Raw genomic sequence first — 21,103 nt, forward strand, 5'->3', positions numbered from 1 at the left:
TAAGCATCTTTTAATTTCATGGTTGCAGTTACCATCTGCAGTGATTTTGGAGCCCCCCAAAATAAAGTCTGACACTGTTTCCACTGTTTTCCCATTTATTTCCCATGAAGTGATGGGACCAGATGCCATGATCTTGCTCAAGGCCATAGTAACTCAGGTGAGGCAATAGGCCACGTTGAAAATCAGGCAGCCTTACTCTAGAGGCCTTGTGACTTACTACTATTCTCTCTCTCAGTGTGAGAGAACAAATTTATCCTAGAACAAATACAAATACATCTTATTTGTAATTAACTGTATAGGTAATTTTAGTAGGAAAACGTGAGGGAAATTTTTTTATGTTTTTATTCATTCAGTAATATTTATTGACCATCTGCCATATACTGGCACTTTTGGAAGCTGTGAGCATATAGCTGTGAATAAGATACCCAAGGTCCCTAGGCACTCATAGAGTGTATATTCAAGTTGAGAATGACCCATGATAATTAAAGTAATTCATTATAGTGATATGGACTTTGAAGAAAAAAATCAAGGTTTTGTGTTTGGGTAAGGATAGGTGGTAGGGGAACTTTTAGATATGTAAGTTAGGAAAGAAGCCAGAATCAAAAAAACTTGCATGCTGCATGATTCTACTTACAGGCACGCTTTGTTTTATTGTGCTTCACTTTACTTAAGCTTTGTGAATGCTGCATTTTTTACAAACTAAAAGTTTGTAGTTCAAGAAGTCTATTGGCACTATTTTTCCAGCAACATTTGTTCACTTAATGTCTCTGAGTCACATTTGGTAATTCTTATAATATTTCAGAGTTTTTCATTATGTTTCTATTTGTCGGGATCTGTGAACAGTGATCTGTGCTGTTACTGTCATTGTTGAGTTGAGGGCACCACAAACTGCACCTATGTAAGTCAGCGAACTTAGTCTGTAAATTTTGTATGTATTCTGACTGCTCCATCAATGAGCCGTTTCCCTATTCTTCTTCCTCTTCTTGGGCATCCCTAATTCCCTGAGACAAAACTATTGAAATCAGGCCAATTAATAATTCTTAAATAGTCTCTTACTGTTTAAGTGAAGGGAAGAGTCACACTTCTCTTACTTTAAATCAAAAGCTAAAAATGATTAAGCTTAGTGAGGGACGTTCTTGCTGAGTTGCTTCAGTGGTGTCCAGCTCTTTGCAACCCTATGGACTATAGCCAGCCAGGCTCCTCTATCCATGGGATTCTCCAGGCAAGAATACTGGGGTGGGTTGCCATTCCTTCCCCCAGGGGATCTTCCCAGCCCAGGGATCGAAGGCATGTCAAAAGCTGAGACAAGGTGAAAGCTAGGCCTCTAACACCAAAGAGTTAACCAGATTGTGAATGCAAAGGAAAAGTTCTTCAGGGAAATGAAAAATGCTACACCAGTGAACCCACAAATAAGAAGAAAGCAAAATAGCTTCATTGCTGATATGGAGAACGTTTTTCTGGATAAAATATAAAACCAGCCACAACATTCCTTCACAACAAATCCTAATCCAAAGCACGGCCCTGACTCTGTTCAGTTCTGTGAAGGCCAAAGGAGGCAAGGAAGCTGCAGAAGAAAAGTTGGGAGCTAGCAGAGTTTGGTTCATGAGGTTTAAGGAAAGAAGCCTTTTTCATAACATAAAAGTGCAAGCTGAAGCAGCAAGTGCTGATGTAGAAGCTGAAGTGAGTTATCCAGAAGATCTAGCTCAGATAATTAATGAAGGTGACTGCACCAAATAACAGATTTTTAGTGTAGATGAAACAGCCTTGTATTAGAAGAAGATATCATTTAGGACTTTCACAGCAATAGAGAAGAAGTCAGTGCCTGGCTTCAAAGCTTCAAAATACAGGTGACTCTTATTAGAGGCTAATGCTGCTGGTTAAGTTGAAGCCAGTGCTCCTTTGGCCCTGAAAGTCCTCAGGCCCTTCAGAATTATTCCCAATTTACTCTGCCTATGCTTCTTATAAATGGAACAACAAAGCCGGGATTACAGCACATCTGCCGACAACATGGTTTACCGAGTATTTTCAGTTCTCTGTTTCTACTAATCAAAAAAAAATTTTTTTTCAAAATATTACTGCTCTTTGACAGTACACCTGACCACCCAAGAGCTCTGATGTACAAAAAGATTAATGGTGTTTTCATGCCTGCTTAACAGACTATCCATTCTGCAGCCTATGGGTCAAGGAGTAATTTCAACTTTCAACTCTTATTATTTGAGAAATAGAGTCTGTAAGGCTACTGACAGACTGATTTTTTGATGGTTCTGAGCAAAGTAAATGGAAAACTTCTGGGAAAATGTCACCGTTCTAGATGCCATTAAGAACATTCACATTCACGGAAGGAGGTCAAAATATTGACATGTAGGAGTTTGAAAGAAGTTGATTCCAACCTTCCTGGATAACTTTGAGGTATTCAAGACTTCAGTGGAGGAAGTAACTGCACATTTGGCTAAAGCAGAGGCAAGGGTTTTTGAAGATTGACTCCAAATTTGTTAGTTCTACTCCAGGTAAAATGTTATCAAACAGTATTCCAAATTACAGAGACTGTGAAAGGAAGTCAGTCAGTGCAGCACACTTCATTGTTCTGTCTTACTTTAAGAAACTACCGCAGCCACCCCAGCCTTCAGCAGCCACCCTTCTGATTAGTCAGAAGTCATCGGCCTTGAGGCGAGACCCTCCACCAGCAAAAAGGTTAAGACTCTCTGAAAGCTCAGAGAATGTTTAACATTTTTTAGCAATAAAGCTTTAAACAAAGGCATGTATTACTTTAGACATAATGCTGTTGCACACTTAATAGACTGTAGCAAAGTGTAAACCTAATAACTTTTATATGCCCTGAGAAACCAAAAGATTTTGTGACTTGTTTTATTCCAATATTCATTTTATTGCCGTGATCTGGACCCAAACCCACAATATCTCCAAGATATGCCTGTATTTAAAATCCTAGAGAAGGCAAAATTAGCTTGAGAGGAAAGAAATCAGTAGTTGATAGGGAAGAGACTTACACAGCAGGGGGACATTTGAAGATGATGAAAATGTTTTAATCATAATTGTAGTGGTGCTTACATTTGATTTGATAGAACCATATCTAATTATATATTTCATACTGATCATTTTACTATATGTAAATAATATTTTAATGAAGCTAATTTTTAAAAACAAATGACTACCAAGAATAAATTATTGGATAGATAGCAACTTCAGATGGTGACTTCATTTATCAGTACTATGGTGAGAAAAAATTTAGTTTTATGGAGATAACATCTAATTTGTGCACACTAAATTTGAGGTATGTATTCATAATCCAAGAGGAAATATTGAGTAGGCAGTTATAAATATGAGCCTGGAGTTCAGGTGAGTTGTCAGGGCTGGAGACCAAAATTTGAGATTAACAAGTATATAAATGATATTTAAAAGCAAATAAAATCTGGACAAGACTTTACATGACATTCTTTTATGGAACTTGGCCATTTTCTAACTAGAAAGAACTATATCCACTTTAAATTAACTGTGTAATAGTAGAAACAGACTGATTACTGTATCTCAGATGAAATTGGGAAGGTATTAAAGTTATTGATGCTTTCTGTATCACACTATTACCAGGGTTGATCAACCACCCCTTCATCTACATTTTCTGGGAAGCTCAGAGCCAGCAGCACAATAGCAGCTCCTGCCACCCTCTGCCCAGCTCCTGTCTAGTTTCAGAGGCCACCGCTCATTCTGTCTGCTAGTTCTTTGGCAGCTGGTTGAGAAACATCAAGCCTGAAGAACTACTGTCCTGGGAACTATAAACTGCTTGAGTACTGACTGAAGGGCCTGGCTTTGTGAAGCCTGGAATGTTTTCATTAATTCCAAGATTTAGGTCACTCCACAGCACTCAGATATATCTTTAATGGAAAGAATTCTGAAAATAAAATTTGTAATTAGCAGCACTTAACATCTTGGCCACTAAGTCTTACTCAAATGTGGAGAGGATAGCATGTGGCAAAGCAAAAAGCAATCAGGCTTAACTTAAGCAACATCATTTACTTCTGAGAAATTCAAGGGGAAAAACAGCTTTTGCTTCCCAATTTACTTCTAGATTTTCTCTGTATTAATACTGACTTTAACTGAGGAGAGAAATGTTAAACTATGACCCAAAACACACTACCTAAGGATTGTGGCACACATTTATCCAAATGTACTTGAGAGATGACTTGATTTGATTTGGCCTTGTTCGTAAAGTAAGACCAACTCACTGTTGATTGTAGACTTGCACTTTTTTTTTCTGGTATACTAAGGAGAAAGCGTATGACTCTGGCTTATTTGATGTTCATATTAAATTAATTCTGTGTTTCTTAAAAATCTTTGTTAAAGCACATTTGTTATTGACACCAAAGTGGGCAAAAAGAAGAGAGTCATTAATTTTGCTGTTCTAGCAAAGTCCTGTAAAAAGACTCCAGTGCATACAGACACTTAAACTATGTCTGACGTTGAAAGCTCTTCATAATAGTTTATAACCACAGCCACAGTAATTTGGGGTTATGTTTTCCCCAGAAGCCACAGACATTACAATCAGTGGTTAAATTTTCTTTAAAAAATTTAGCATTGCCACCTGACCCTTCTTTTTAAAAAGGAAATAACGTTTCTATTTTAACTTAGCAGGCCAGATAGTTTCACAACACTGAAATAATTTTTCAGTATTGACTTTTTTTTTTTGGATTCATTAGTTTTAAATTTTTTTATGTACTGAATTTTGATGGTAACCTAGTTAGGTATAGGTAAAATCTTAATTAGATTTTTAATTGTCAACAGTATTGTATCTAGAGACAGGTGAACAATAGTACATCAGCTTACCTTCTCATCTCTCAAGACTTTTTCCTCCTGTTACATTTCCTTTTTATTCAAGTAGTGAAATAGCCATCTACCAAGTTAGCCAGTGCAGAGAAGGAACTCCTCCTAAACTTTTCCTCTCTTGTCTCCGTTTCACTACCTTTAAATCATTAAAGTTTTCCCAATTTACCTGTTAAATAATCCTTAAACCTATACACTTCTTTCCTACCCGCTATCATTGTCTTACTTAGGGTTCTTATTGCTTACCTTGACCTCTTATATACATTTCTTTGTTTCCAGTTTTGTCCCTTTTCAAATTGGAATAATGTCAGTGCCTCCCATAGTCTGTAGAATATACGTAGAATGATCGACAGATCTTTCAGAACATAAAATATAAATCTTTTAGTGACCTGATCTCCACATTTCCAGCTCATATTCTGCCTCTCTGCTTCACACTTCATGCTTTTTGTACCATCCTACTGGTACACTTACTAGCCTGTTTATGATGTGTGTTAGGCGCTCAGTCGTGTCTGACTCTTTGCGACCCCCTGGACTGTAGCCCATCAGACTCTTATCTCCATGGAATTCTCCAGGCAGGAATACTGGAATGGGCAGCCATTCCCATCTCCAGGATATCAGAACTGGGTCTTTTGCATTGCAGACAGATTTTTACCATCTCAGCCACCAGGGAAGCCCCATTTATGGTACTGGGCCTTTAGCAATACTGTGCCTTCAGCCTAGAATGCTATTGCTTTCCTAACTTTCAAAACCCTCTCTTGTTAATAACTTAGTTTTTTTTTTTTAATTCAGTAAATTTCTTTGTCCATTTCTCAGATTAAATCAAAGTTCTTTCCTCTTCATTGGCAGTATTTAACTCTATAGTGCCTAACCATATTAGGATCTGGATCATCATATTATTTAATAATATTAAATTATTATTATTTAATTATAATTAAAATATATATTTTTTTTAATTATTATTTTTTTTACTTTACAATATTGAATTGGTTTTGCCATACATCAACATGCATCTGCCATGGGTGTACACGTGTTCCCCATCCTGAACCCCCCTCCCACCTCCCTCCCCATACCATCCCTCTGAGTCAGCCCAGTGCACCAGCCCCAAGCTTCCTGTATCCTGCATTGAACCTGGACTAGTGATTTGTTTCTTATATTATAGTATACATGTTTTAATGCCATTCTCCCAAATCATCCCCCCCTCCACAGAGTCCAAAAGACTGTTCTATACATCTGTGTCTTTTTTGCTGTCTCACATACAGGGTTGTCGTTACCATCTTTCTAAATTCCATATATATATGCGTTAGTATACTGTATTGGTGTTTTTCTTTCTGGCTTACTTCACTCTGTATAATAGGCTCCAGTTGCATCCACCTCATTAGAACTGATTTAAATGTATTCTTTTTAATGGCTGAGTAATACTCCATTGTATATATGTACCACAGCTTTCTTATCCGTTCATCTGCTGATGGACATCTTTACTATATTATCAGCACTTTTAAAATAGGAACTGCGTCTTGAACAAGCTGCAAGAGACTGTGAAATGGTTCTGGACTGGCACTGTTTTAGGAGAATCGTTAATCTTTCAAAAATGAACTTGATCTCTGATAACACAATTTGGCTCTCTTAAGAGTTCTGCTTGCTTTTAAATGGACTGTATTACTAAAAGTAGGATCACCTAAATTAATGCTTTGGCTATTATGATCCCTTTTTAAAAAGTATGCATTAGATTGTCTGTTGGTTGCCAAACTGAGATGATTGTTACTACTATTGAAGTTTAATAAAGTACTCAGAAAGAAATCTGGGCAAAAAAAAAGGATAATGAATTTCAGCTTCAGAAAAGTGTTTACTTTGAACAACTAGTTTGAATTTGTTGTAAGGTGATGAATTTCTGCATGAGTAGTAATAGGAATTTTTTAGTCACAGTACAGCACACACTCTCACTGGTCAGATGGAAACAGCACATTCAGTTCCATATACCATGTTTTAAGAAAGACATTTCCAAATCAGAATGGGACTAACTTAAGACATTTATTAGTGCTTCCTCAGCATCTATTCCTCTCTTCCCAAAGTGATACTTTTTATTTCTTAGCCATGTGGTTTAGGTGAGATTTAACCTACTTTCTAATCTAGGCATAAGTCCTTATTTACTTAGGCTAATGATTATATTCCATCCCCATGTTAGAAGGTTCCAAGAATTCACACAAATTCTGAGTCAAGCCTATAAGACTACATTTGGGACTTGGATCCTCAAGTACGTAAACACTCTCATTCACAGAAAAAAATGAGAAAATCTTTGGAACTATAGGTGACCATCTTGGGACCATATGTGTAGAACTTTTTCTGCAAATAGAGCCAACACCAAAGGCAGAGCTAGGGAGAGAGATCCCCATCACATTGCTGGAACCTGTATTTCTTTTATGTTTTTCTGTGTGAGACTGAATTATTTTTAGACAGTTTGTGCTGAATTTTCTGTTACCTGTGATTGAAATAACTAACTGCCAAATAAATGTGCTAAGTAGCAAATGGGGTTAGATTTGAGTCCTAGCTTGTGACTGTGTTACCTTGACCAATTTTTAAAAATGTATGAGGCCCCACTTCCCACTTTACAGTAATAATAATACCTGCTTTGTAGAGTTGCTGTGAGACCTTTAAAAACATGTTTTTCAAAAAGAATAAAAACATACATCGATTGTCGAGTAAAAACATTGATAGATTATAAAACAGCTTTAGACACCATAAAATATCATGTAGATATTATGTGGTATTGTGGTCAAGTCAGTGACAGAGCAGGAAACTTTGCCATATAGTTTTGAAGGAATTGGAGTACATAGCTCAGAGAAGAGGAGAATAAAGATATGAGAACATTGTTCACATATTTGAAGGGCTGCAGTGAAGGGGTATTGTTGTTTGTTTATTTGAAGAGAGACAGATTAGAAGAAATAGGTGAATAATTTTAAATTGCCCAGTATGATAAAAAATCATTAGATCACAGGTTATCTAGCAACAGGTGTATAATTTTTATCCAGGACTCTGAAGAAAGGATTAAGTAGGAGACCAAAGAATATATATATATTGAGAATATCATTTCTACTGTCCTTTTTTTGTTATAGAATATCTCTGTTCCTGTGTCAATAGGAATTACCAACCCTGCAAATTTGTACCCAGTTACTAACGTGCCCTAAATCTACCATTGTGTTAACATAATCGTTGGAAATTCTTCCAGAAATAATTACTATAAAATCTCTTTAAAATATGTTTGAAATTTTTACATGCCACTTTTTAAACATAATTAAGTAGTTTTACTGCTTTAAATCTCAGGGTATACCTGCCTCTCAAAATGGTTCTGAAGATTAAGTGAAAAATGCACGTTAGTTTTCTTACTTTAAATACCAAATATCATTGCTTTTTTAGTTTTTAATACTGTTTACAGTATGTTTTGCTTAACTCTGCTCTTCACACAGACCTCTATTAGGTCACCAAATCTTTAAGTACTGTTAATAAGTTTATAGGCCAGCATAAATTCACTTAGCTTACTTAGCATGTTGCCTGAAACATAAGATTTGTTGTAACCGAGATGACCACTGCTGTTGTTGATGCTGTTTATTTTACCATTATTACCACCACCTTTGTAGTTTTAACACCTAGAATATTACCATGTATGATAAACAGTGAGTGAGTGGCTAATTGCTGTGATTACTTCAGGCTATAGTTTCTAAACTGAATCAGGGTGCCCTGCACTGCAGGGACTTCACAAGGATGCTGCCTGGTATTTTAAATATTAAAGGACAACACAGAGAAGACACTTGAGATCTCTTGACTAGCTTGTCAATACTAATGACAGTCTTACATTTCTTTCTATTATTATCATATCTTAGTGAACGTGGGTTTTAGACGTTGCTATGATAAAAAACAATTACCATGCAAATATCATTGTGGAATAGGAAATGAAGTCCAGTCTTAAGTCAAGATTTAAGAAGTTGTACAATGCCTGACATGCACAAATTCCCATTAATAACTATGGTTAATAATAAATTAAAAGTATTTTTCTTTCCATTTTTTGTATCTTTTCAAATGGCTACTAAGGTATGTTCCATTAATAAATGGGACAATTAGGTATTTCTTCTGGCCTAGAGGGCACCATGAACAAAATTACTGAGACAGCCAAACAAATCACGAACTGAAAAAGCCAGGGAAGCTTTAACCTAGGTACATCCACAAGACATACACCTCTTGTGGGGTCCACAAGAGGTGTAAGTTATAGTCCCTACCCTTAAGTAGGTTTCTTTGAATTGAGGAAACAAATTCACTCATTTGTTGAAGATTAATTAGGCATTTCTGCTGTGTACCAGGTACTCATTTTGCCAACAGAGTTTCGTACAGTCAAAGCTGTGGTTTTTCCAGTAGTCATGTACAGATGTGACAGTTGGACCATAAAGAAAGCTGAGTACCAAAGAACTGATGCTTCTGAACTGTGGTGCTGGAGAACACTCTTGAGAGTCCCTTGGACAGTGAGGAGATCAAACCAATCAAACGTAAAGGAAATCAACCCTGAATATTCATTGACAGGTTGGAAGCTGAAGCGCCAATATTTTGGCCACCTGATGTGAAGAGCTGACTCATTGGAAAAGACCCTGATGCTGGGAAAGATAGAAGGCAAAAGGAGAAGAGGGTGTCAGAGGATGAGATGATGCTGAGGCTGAAGCCCTAATAATTTGGCCACCTCATGGGAAGAGCCGACTCATTGGCAAAGACCCTAATGCTGCAAAAGAGTGACAGCAGGAAAAGAAGGGGGCGACAGAGGATGAGAATATGAACTGTAATAATTAGAATCACTGATTTCAGTGAAAAGCATTATTCACTTCTGTGGCATTCTCAAAAATTAATAACCCTGTCTAAATGTAAGAGAAAAAAAACACCAATCCAAATTTCTTCAAAATGAAAAGTACTTTTCAACAGTGTCAATATAATAAAGGAAAGACTGAGAAACTGCCACAAATTGGAGGAGATTAATGAGACATGATGTCTGAATGCAATATCTTACCCTAGTTTAATCCTGGAACAGAAAAAAGGCATTATTAGAAAAGGTGATGTATATGCTCAACAGAATAATCTGTTGAGTGTAATCTATTTAATATTACCATATGATATTAATTTGTTAGCTTGATAAATGTACCATAGTTATGTAAGATGTTAATATTAGAAGAAGCTGTGTTAAGGGCATGTGAGAACCCTTGTACTATCTTTGTAAGTTTTCTGTACCTCTAAAATTACTTCAAAATAAAAAGTTTCATACATTTTTTCTAACACATACCCAGATAAAAGACCAGTTTTATTAACTCCCTTCTAAAACCTCACTGAAATGAAAACTCTGAAATGGAGCCCTAAATTAGAAGTGGAGATGACTGAGAAGACAAATATACAACTTGAAGTGTACTCTGGGGAAACTCCCAAAGGCTTCCCAGTTGGTGGAACCAGGTATCTCTAGAAGTGAAAATGAAGATGAAGCTTCAATTTGAAGGGGAGTTTGGAAGTTTGTGTAATAAACAGATCCCCACTCATCCTCTGCAAATTCTGTCAGAAACCTGGGATTAGTTCTCTGGGGGAAAAAGAAAAAGAAAGTGGAAGGTGTCTGGACCAGGGATCACCAAGCATACTTGAAGGTATAAATGCTATAATGAAATGGGATGGGAAGGACAGCAAGGTGAAAAGTTTTCAGCTGCTTATTGAGAACCTTACCCATTTTTCCCATCACAGTTCTCAGAATGCTGAAAACCAAACAGGAAATTGGAATATTCTTTAACTGAGGCATCTAGGCAGCCCAGGATAAAAGACTTAACTGTATTGGTATCAGAAATCTCCCCAAGGAAACAACTCAGCCAGATTACTCTGCTCTTAAGATCACAGTCCATAAACCACAACTGCAAGCAAAGATATGTTACTCAGCGTTTTAGTGCTCTACTCTTTAAACATGAGCAAATAGTCAAGTATAAATAGAATACTCCTCATGAAAAGCAGAGATTAAAAACATTCTATGGAGACATGAAAAATTAAAAAAAAAAACACTATCATTAATTTCCTTAAAAGTAAGAGATTTTGCACCTATGAAACAGGAAGAGGGTGCCTTTTTAAAAGTCAAGTGAAAGGATTAGAAATTTACAATACAATAGAAAGTTTAAAAAACAGCATCAAGAGTCAGAAGATGAAGTGTTAGGAGTCTTCCAGAGAACACTGTATAAAAATATGAAGAAATGGAAAATAGAAGTGAAAAGACAAGGAAATTAAGCAATTGGTTCAGGAGATTCTTTTGCTGAATCACAGGATCTTGAAGGGAAATAAAAAGCAGTAAAATGCAGTAAATATATTAATAATAGTATGAAAGTAAATCTTGCAAAATTGAAAGACATGTGTTTCTAAATTTTAAGATACAAGTTTCTAGGTAGGGCTGTTACTTAGTTTATCGTTAAATTTTTGAGCAGCAAAGGCAAAGAAAATACATAAATGTTCTCATAAGAGGGACACATTTATGCAAATGATAATGAATCAGAATGTGTAAGCAGACTCCTCAATAACATTGAAAACTGCACAAATTTTCCCTAGAAAGCTACACTCAGCCAAACTATAATTTAAGTGTGAGGGTAGAATGAAAGCATTTTCAAAACAAAGGAAATACCAAAACTTACACTTCTCACCTGCCTTTTTCTGAAGAATCTCCTGAAAGAGATACTCTATCAAAACGAAGAAAGACGTGTCTTTTCTGAGGAATCTCCTGGAGGAAGTACTCTATCAAAACAAAGAAGTAAAGAAAGAAAAAAGAATCCAGTGGTATCTAGAAAGCTGAAGAGCTCCAGAGACATGTAGCCAAACCCCTAGAAAAATCATGGAAATCCCACAATAACTAACCTAGAGGACGACCAATCCTGGTTGGAGATATGTCCTGGAGATACGTCTCTAAGAAGGTAAACAGACTGCTTGATAGCTTTGAATGTATTGAAAAGACATATAGACAATTAGATAAGAATTTTGGAATTAGTGTTTAATACATATTTGCTTAAGCCAGTATAATGTGGCTGCAGTAACACTGTATCATTTCTGAGCCCGTATCTTAAGAGACATTCCACCCTTTCTTTTACTATTCTGTCCAGCTGCTATGTGAAAAATCCCGAACTAGTCTGCAGAAGATAGGAGCCCATAGGAAGGAGAAACAAGCCAGCCTACTGTAGGCCATCATTGTAGCAGCAGCCAGATTGGGACCCACCAGTTGATGGCAGATACATGGGAGAACCTAGCCAAGACCAAAAGAACTGTCCAGCTGAGCCCAGCTCAGGTTGCCAGCTTACAGAATTATGAGCTAAATCGGGGATTGGCAAGCTTTTTCTGTAAAGAGCCAGTTAGTAAATATTTTAGAAACTTACGGGCCAAGAGGCTTAATTGAAAATATTATGTAGGAGCTTATGTTTACACAAGAAACAGCAAATATTCACAAATTTTTGTTGATGAAATTCAAAATATAATAATATTAATTTTTCATAATGTGCATCTACTTGTGTTCTTCGCTAAATTGTGTCTGACTCTTTGCACCTCCTTGGACTGCAGCACACCAGGCTTCCCTGTCCTTCACTACTAGTGAGAATAGAATTTTCTTTGGAAAGAATAATATTTTGCTTAATTGTGGTTCCATTAAGTATTCCTAGCATCAAAAATGATTACAAATACTTATTAATGCCGGTATCTAATGAAACTCTACATATTTCATCTTTAGGAATGTCTTTCACACAAATAAATACTGGAAAATATTGGTATCAGTCAGTGAGTATATAATTTTAATTGAGTGTATTCATTACTTGAGAAGCATTTGTAGAATTAAATTCTTCTCATTTTGCATATCATTACATTGCAGATTGATTATTTCCAACTGAAAATTAGATGGAAGCTCCTCAGTTACCTGGCAGATGAATTTTGAAATATGGAAATTTCATCTGCAGTTAGATCAATATGTGAAAAGCACTGATGGAGCTGTAATGTGAGCTCATAAATTTATCTAGGAATTGAAGTTCTACTTCCTTAACTGTTGATACTAAGGAACTGCATAAAGTAGGCTGACTTATGATTCAGATATTCATTTACTGAGGTGCAATTCCACAACCACATGCAACTTTTAAAGTAATACATAATTAAATAATTATGAAGAGTAGAGACACTACTCTGCGGACAAAAGTCTGTATAGTCAAGACTATGGTTTTCCCAGTGGTCACGCACAGTTTTAAGAGCTGAACCATAAAGAAGGCAGAGTGCCATAGAATTGATGCCTTCAAACTATAGTGCTGGAGAGCACTCATGAGAGTTCCTCAAACAGCAAGATCAAACCAGTCAATCTTAGGTAAATCAACCCCAAATATTCATTGGAAGGATTGATGCTAAAGATGAAACTCCAGTATTTTGGTCATCTGATGTGAACAGCTGACTCATTGGAAAAGTCATTGATGCTATGAAAGATTGAGGCAGGAGGAGAAGAGGGCATCAGATGAGATGGCAGGATGGCATCACTGATGTAAAGGAAATGGGCAAACTTCGGAAGATGGTGAGGGACAGAGAGGCCTGACGGGCTGCAGTCCACGGAGTCACAAAGAGTCAGACCTGACTGGGTGACAGAACAACAACAGCAATGTATATCATGTATAGAATCAAAGTAAAGCACATTGTTGCTCTAGAAAATATTTGATCAGTTTAGTTCAGTTGATTTCAGTCACTCAGTCATGTCCGACTCTTTGCGACCCCATGAATCGCAGCATGCCAGGCCTCCCTGTCCATCACCAACTCCCGGAGTTTACTAAACTCATGTCCATCGAGTTGGTGATGCCATCTCATCCTCTGCCATCCCCTTCTCCTCCTGCCCCCAATCCCTCCCAGCATCAGAGTCTTTTCCAATGAGTCAGCTCTTCACATGAGGTGGCCAACGTATTGGAGTTTCAGCTTTAGCATCAGTCCCTCCAGTGAACACCCAGAACTGATCTCCTTCAGGATGGACTGGTTGGATCTCTTTGCAGTCCAAGGGACTCTCAAGAGTCTTCTCCAACACCACAGTTCAAAAGCATCAATTCTTCAGTGCTCAGCTTTCTTCACAGTCCAACTCTCACAACCATACATGACTACTAGAAAAACCATAGCCTTGACTAGATGGACCTCTGTTGGCAAAGTAATGTCTCTGCTTTTGAATATGCTATCTAGATTGGTCATAACTTTCCTTCCAAGGCATAAGCGTCTTTTAATTTCATGGCTGCAAGCACCACCTGCAGTGATTTTGGAGCCCAGAAAAATAAAGTCTGACACTGTTTCCCTAACTATTTGCCATGAAGTGATGAGACCGGATGCCATGATCTTAGTTTTCTGAATGTTGAGCTTTAAGCCAACTTTTTTACTCTCCTTTTTCACTTTCATCAAGGGGCTCTTTAGTTCTTCAGTTTCTGCCATAAGGGTAGTGTCATCTGCATATCTGAGGTTATTGATATTTCTCCCGGCAATCTTGATTCCAGCTTGTGTTTCATCCAGCTAAGCATTTCTCATGATGTACTCTGCATCTGAGTTAAATAAGCAGGGTGACAGTGTACAGCCTTGATGTACTTCTTTCCCTATTTGGAACCAGTCTGTTGTTCCATGTCCAGTTCTAACTGTTGCTTCCTGACCTGCATACAGGTTTCTCAAGAGGCAGGTCAGGTGGTCTGGTATTCCCATCTCTTTCAGAATTTTCCACAGTTTATTGTGATCACCACACAGTCAAAGGCTTTGGCATAGTCAATAAAGCAGAAATAGATGTTTTTCTGGAATTCTCTTGCATTTTTGATAATCCAGCAGATGTTGGCAATTTAATCTCTTGTTCCTCTGCCTTTTCTAAAACATTGTACAGGAGACAAGGATCAAGAGCATCCCCAAGAAAAAGAAATGCAAAGAAGCAAAATGGCTGTCTGTGAGGCCTTACAAAAAGCTGTGAAAAGAAAAGCAGCTAAAAGCAAAGGAGAAAAGGAAAGATATAAGCATCTGAATGCAGATTTCCAAAGAATAGCAAGGAGAGATAAGAAAGCCTTCCTCGGTGATCAATGCAAAGAAATAGAGGAAAACAGTAGAATGGGAAAGACTAGAAATCTCTTGAAGAAAATTAGAGATACCAAGGGAACATTTCATGCAAAGATGGGCTCAATAAAGGACAGAAATGGTATGGACCTAACAGAAACAGAAGATATTAAGAAGAGGTAGCAAGAATACACAGAAGAACTGTACAAAAAAGATCTTCACAACCCAGATAACCTCAATGGTGTGATCACTCACCTAGAGCCAGACATCCTGGAATGTGAAGTCAAGTGGGCCTTAGGAAACATCACTGTGAACACACCTAGGGGAGGTGATGGAATTCCAGTTGAGTTATTTCCAATCCTGAAAGATGATGCTGTGAAAGTGCTGCACTCAGTATGCTAGCAAATTTGGAAAACTCAGCAGTGGCCACAGGACTGGGAAAAGTCAGTTTTCATTCCAGTCCTGAAGAAAGGCAATGCCAAAGAATCCTCAAACTACTGCACAATTGCATCTTCTCACTTGCTAGTAAAGGACATGACCTTCATCATGACCTATTTAATTGTAACATTATAGAAGGTGATTCTAGTAAGGAGTAGTGGAAAAATTAGTAAGTAGCACTCTTTCTTCCACACTTAAAAAACTAGTTATATAATAAAGTGGATGTGATTTTTTACACATATTTTATTTTTAACAAAATATATTTAGGATGAGAAGTGTCAATATATTTTAACAAACTTACCAAAATACATATGCAAATGGATGTTTTTCCCTCCAAACTGTTAGTTTTAGAGCAGTGCTTCTCAACTGAAGATGATCTAGTAAGCAAATACCAAGTATACTGCTTATAACAATACTCCCATCTCCACCCCCAGCAAGGAATTGTCAGTAGTGCCAAGGTTAGGGTATGAATCATGCCTTAGAAAATATATCATGTTTCAGGATGTGCACATTACTAAAATATTCTGGAAAGTATTCTTTCAGAATTGCCTTCTTTGAGTGTATTCATTAGTGGCAAATCATCATCCCTCGTGAAGTATATTTTATTTTAGACTAAGTCTCATGATTCACAGGGACAATATAGTTCATTCATGGAATTCAAGAAAACATGCAGGCAGATATTCACAGACACGTGAACATGCATACAAAATTCACTGATTGTTTCTTGTTCAGAATTTAGTTAGAAAATGAAAGGTTTAATCTTTTTAATGTCATATTCAAAGATATTTATTTATTGAAATAAATGAAATAATAAAGTTTTTTTTCCTTTTTTCATTTATATTTTATATTGAAGCATAGATGATTAACAATATTGTGTTATTTTCAGATATACAGCAAAGTGATTCAGTTATACACATACATGTATCTATTCTTTTTCACATCCTTTCCCATTTAGGGTGTTACATAATATGGACCTGAGTTGCACATGCTATACAGTAGGTATTTGTTGGTTGTTGTTATTAAGTTGCTCAGTTGTTTCCAGTTCTTTGCAGCCCCATGGACTGCAGCATGCCAGGCTTCCCTGTCCTTCACAGTCTCCCAGAGCTTGATCAAACTCAAGTTCAATGATCGGTGATGCCATCCAACCATCTTATCCTCTCTCATCCCTTTCTTCTCCTGCCTTCAACCTTTCCAGTATCAAGGTCTTTTCTAATGAATCACTTCTTTGCATCAGGTGACCAAAGTACTGGAGCTTCAGCTTCAGCATCAGTCCTTCTAATGAATATTCACGATTGACTTCCTTTAGGATTGACTGTTTTGATCTCCTTGCTGTCCAAGGGACTCTCAAGAGCCTTCTCCAACACCATAGTTCAAAAGCATCAATTGGTCAGTGCGTATTCTGCTTTATGGTCCAACTCTCACATCCATACATGACTACTGGAAAAACCATAGCTTTGACTAGATGGCCTTTGTCAGCAAAGGAATGTCTCTGCTTTTTAAATATGCTGTCTAGGTTGGTCATAAATTTTCTTCCAGGAAGCAAGCATCTTTTTAATTTCATGATTGTAGTCACCATCTTCAGTGATTTGGAGCTCCCCAAAATAAAGTCTGTCACTGTTCCTATTGTTTCCCCATCTATTTGCCATGAAGTGATGGTACCAGATGCCATGATCTTTGTTTTTTGAATACTAAGTTTTGAGCCAACTTTTTCATTCTCCTCTTCCACTTTCATCAAGAGGCTCTTGGATCCTCTTCACTTTCTGACATGAGGGTGATGTCATCTGCATATCTCAGGTTACTAATGTTTCTCCCGGCAATCTTGATTCCAGCTTGTGCTTCATCCAGCCCAGTATTTTGCATGATGTGCTCTGCATAGAAGTTAAATAAGCAGGGTGACAATATACAGCCTTGAAGTACTCCTTTCCCGATGGAACCAGTGCATTGTTCCATGTCCAGTTCTAACTGTTGCTCCTTGACCTGCATATGGATTTCTCAGGAGGCAGGTAAAGTTGTCTGGTATTCCCATCTCTTGAAGAATTTTCCAAAGTTTGTTGTGATCCACACAGTGAAAGACTTTAGCATAGTCAATGAAGCAGAAGTAGATGTTTTTCCGGCACTCTCTTGCTTTTTCTGAGATCCAGCGTATATTGGCAGTTTGATCTCTGGTTCCTCTGCCTTTTCTAAATCCAGCTTGTACATCTGGAAGTTCTTGGTTCCTGTACTATTAAAGCCTCGCTTCGAGAATTTTGAGCATTTATTTGCTTGTGTGTGAGATAAGTGCAACTGTACAGTAGTGTGAGCATTCTTTGGCATTGCCTTTCTTTGGGACTGGAATGAAAGCTGACTTTTTTCCAGTCCTGTAGCCAATGCTGAGTTTTCCAAATTTGCTGGCATATTGAGTGCAGCATGTTAACAGTATCATCTTTCAGGATTTGAAATAGCTCAACTGGAATTCCATCACCTACACTAGCTTTGTTTATTGTGATGCTTCCTAAGGGATACTAACCATTTGTTGGTTATCTGTTTTAAATATAGCTATGTATATATAGATTTCACAACCTTGACTGTCACCTAACTGCCAGCTGGGGAGGAGAGAATCAAGGGAGACTTTCTTTGTAAATATTCTTCTTCAACTCAAAATTTAAGAAAGAAGGAGCCTCAAAAGTACGGACTGAGCAGACTGTATAAACTCTTAGGCCCGTCCACCCTAAAGAAAAAAAATTTTTTTAACTGAAGAACATAGTAGCTAACTCTCTTCATCTTTTTCCTGGATATTTTCCTTTTATTTAAATTGATGGTTTTGTCTTCAAACATTTCTAGTCAAATTTGACCCTTACTAGATAGAAATTGTGTTTGATATTCAATATGATATGGATTTATCTTCTATATTCAACTAGTCTAGGTCTACAATAGTTTTAAAATTATAAAACCCTTGAAAAACAAGGCTTTTTGCAAATTCTGTCCTGAAATAATGTGAAACTATTTATACTTTTAATTTACCCACGTAGTGTGAATATTCACACCCTTCATCACAGAACTATTTATTGTGTTTTATTTCAGGGGGCTTAGTAACATATGTATTAACTTTTTGACTTTATAAAATCTGAAAAGTTTCAAGTTCCAAATTAGTATGTGTGTAACCAACAGGAATTGTAATAGTAGGTGCTTTTATTTGAAATAATCTTTTTGTCTTTTTTTTTTTTTTTCAAAAATTACTATAGCTTTTCATAATGAGGTGTCACCTCATACTGGTTAGAATGGCCATGATTTAAAAGTCTACAAATAATAAATGCTGGAGAGCATATGAAGAAAAGGAACCGTCTTACACTGTTGGGGAAATGTAAATTGGTGCATCTGCTATGGATAACAGTATACAGGTTCCTGAAAAAGCTAAGAGTTATCGTATGACCCAGAAATCACACTCCTGGGCATATATACAGAGAAAACTCTAGTTTGAAAAGATGCATGCACCCCAGTGTTCATAGCAGCACAGCCGAAACATGGAAGCAACCTAAATGTCTGTTGACATGAATGAATAAATGTGCTGTGTTCACACATACACACAAACACACAATATGGAATGCTATTCAGCCATAAAAAACAAATTAATGCCATTTGCAGCAACATGGATGGACCTAGAGATTGCCAGTGAGTGAAGTAAGTCAGAGAAAAACAAATATCACATGATATCGCTTACATGTGGAATCTGTTCATGATACAGATGAACTTATTTACAAAACAGAAACTCACAGATATAGAAATTAAACTTATAGTTACTGCAGGGGACAGGAGGAGGCATACATTTAGAATTTGGGATTAACAGGGCTTCTCAGGTGGCTCAATGGTAGAGAATCTGCCTGCCAATTCAGGAGACATGGGTTCAATCCCTGGGTCAGGAAGATCCCCTGCAGAAGGCGATGGCAACCCACTCCAGTATTCTTGCCTGGGAAATCCCATGGACAGAGGAGCCTGGTAGGCTACAATCCAGGCGGTCACAAAAGAGTCAGACCCAACTTAAGTATGTATGTGTGTGTGTGTATAAAATTGGGAAAAACTAAACCAAAACATGTATACACAACAACGTGAAGGGTCCTCAAGAATAGCAAAATGAGGGAAATACTATTGACAAATATCAAGGCATTTTCTGATTGCCTGTTCAAAGAAAGATACTACCTGTATAGACAAAAGGAAGTTAGATTTTGTAGCATTCTTCCAATCTATGAAATGATATATTTTAGCACAAAATATTTCTTAGTTTTTGAGAAGTGTTAATATTTCTTCTTTAGAATTTTAGCCGTCTTTCTCTTTACCTGAAAATTTGAAATCTCTCAGGGTCCTTGATTACTATTTCAGCAAAATGAGTAGTACCACTTTTCTTCCTAGATTTCTCATTTCAGATATTAGGACACAGAGTGAAGTTTTTACCTCTCATTCATGGTGTCCAGCTCTAAACGTCTTAACCTGGCAGGAGGACTAAACTATCTATAAATCTTACCACCCAGACCATACTTGATATTGTGTGATGGAAAAGCTTAAATGTGAATAAAACAGCCTAGAACATCAGGGTGTTCTTGGAAGAATAAATACAAGTTGGAAGTTTTATGTGAATAGTGCAAAGTACAGGAAGGCAATCAATCATGTAAACATCAAATGAAAGGTTGGTAAGGAAGCCACTGGAGTATTTTAGGCTCTCCCTGCAATAAATGGCTTACTCCATTTTTTTCCCCTTTCACTCAGTTTGAAAAAGTGAATTCTGTGGAATCTGTTCACAGAACCCAAAAGATGCTGTAAGTTCTTATTCCTGTTTAAAGACATGCTTTGAACAGAATAAGTTCAACCCATTGAATGTTTTTAGTTTATATAAAATGGGCCCAAACATGTCATAGCACATACCTCCCTGAGTTTTTCTCATCCTTCCACAAACAGGAAACAGTTAAGGCAGCAATAATAGAAGAGCAAAAACGAAGTGAAAAGGCTGTGGAAGAGGCAGTGAAGAGAACAAGAGATGAACTGATAGAGTATGTAAAGGAACAGAAAAGGGTAAGTATCCCCTGAAGGGTTTTAATTTGTTCTTCCATAAACTGAAGCATTGGCTTCCATACAATAACATTAAATTTTAAAATATTTAAAACATCCTTTTTCATCTAATTTAGGAATCTTCATCTAATATTTTTTTCTGGTATAAGTATATATTCTAATAGTTATATCTGTAAACATAAATTCCATTTGTTAACAAAAAAAGCACTGAATAATTTCCTGCTGGATTCCCAGAAATGACCTATTTTCAATTTGACTTTACACTTAAAAAGAAAGTAGACAGGTTTTTGCTGTTATAGATTTTTTAAGTTTTTGCCATAAGTTTGTTATTTCTTATGTAATGGTTGTCAAAATTTGTATGCACTCTTTAGGCCTTCGGACTAGGTTAACAACACTGTGGTTCTAATAGATAATACAGTTATCAAATTAGGGCTCTTCTGCCATAGTTCCATTTTGAGAACAAAATTCAGAATATGCTAGTCAGAATTTATAATGCATATTGAAGCTTTACAAAATGAATGTCATTTTGGTACAATGTGATTTTATTAATTTGTAAGTCTGAGCAGTAGCTGAAAATAATGTATTTAATAGCTTAATTTTTAGACTTTTCAACAAATCTTTATTTTTTTTTAGTATCCAGGATGAGAATCACTTAGGATGAGATGTTTAATGGTAATCTCTGTAATAAGCATGTTAAATTACAGTATATTATACAATAAGTTATATGGTG

At 36.8% G+C, this 21,103-nt stretch overlaps 1 protein-coding gene across 11 annotated transcripts in view; it reads left to right on the top strand.

The window, feature by feature from the left end:
* Positions 1-21,103, top strand: part of CCDC91 (coiled-coil domain containing 91) — a 398,212-nt gene that overhangs the window by 303,999 nt on the left and 73,110 nt on the right. For all 11 annotated transcript variants that reach the window (XR_011464286.1, XM_070371255.1, XM_070371253.1 and 8 more), the window contains one exon: positions 20,263-20,376. Coding sequence is in view for 10 of the 11 variants with exons in the window: in XM_070371255.1 (XP_070227356.1) it covers positions 20,263-20,376 (114 nt within the window). In the remaining variant the exon portion in view is untranslated. The remainder of the gene's footprint in view (positions 1-20,262; positions 20,377-21,103) is intronic.

Source organism: Bos mutus, chromosome 5 (genome assembly GCF_027580195.1).
Source record: "Bos mutus isolate GX-2022 chromosome 5, NWIPB_WYAK_1.1, whole genome shotgun sequence".
Taxonomy (NCBI): Eukaryota; Metazoa; Chordata; class Mammalia; order Artiodactyla; family Bovidae; genus Bos; species Bos mutus.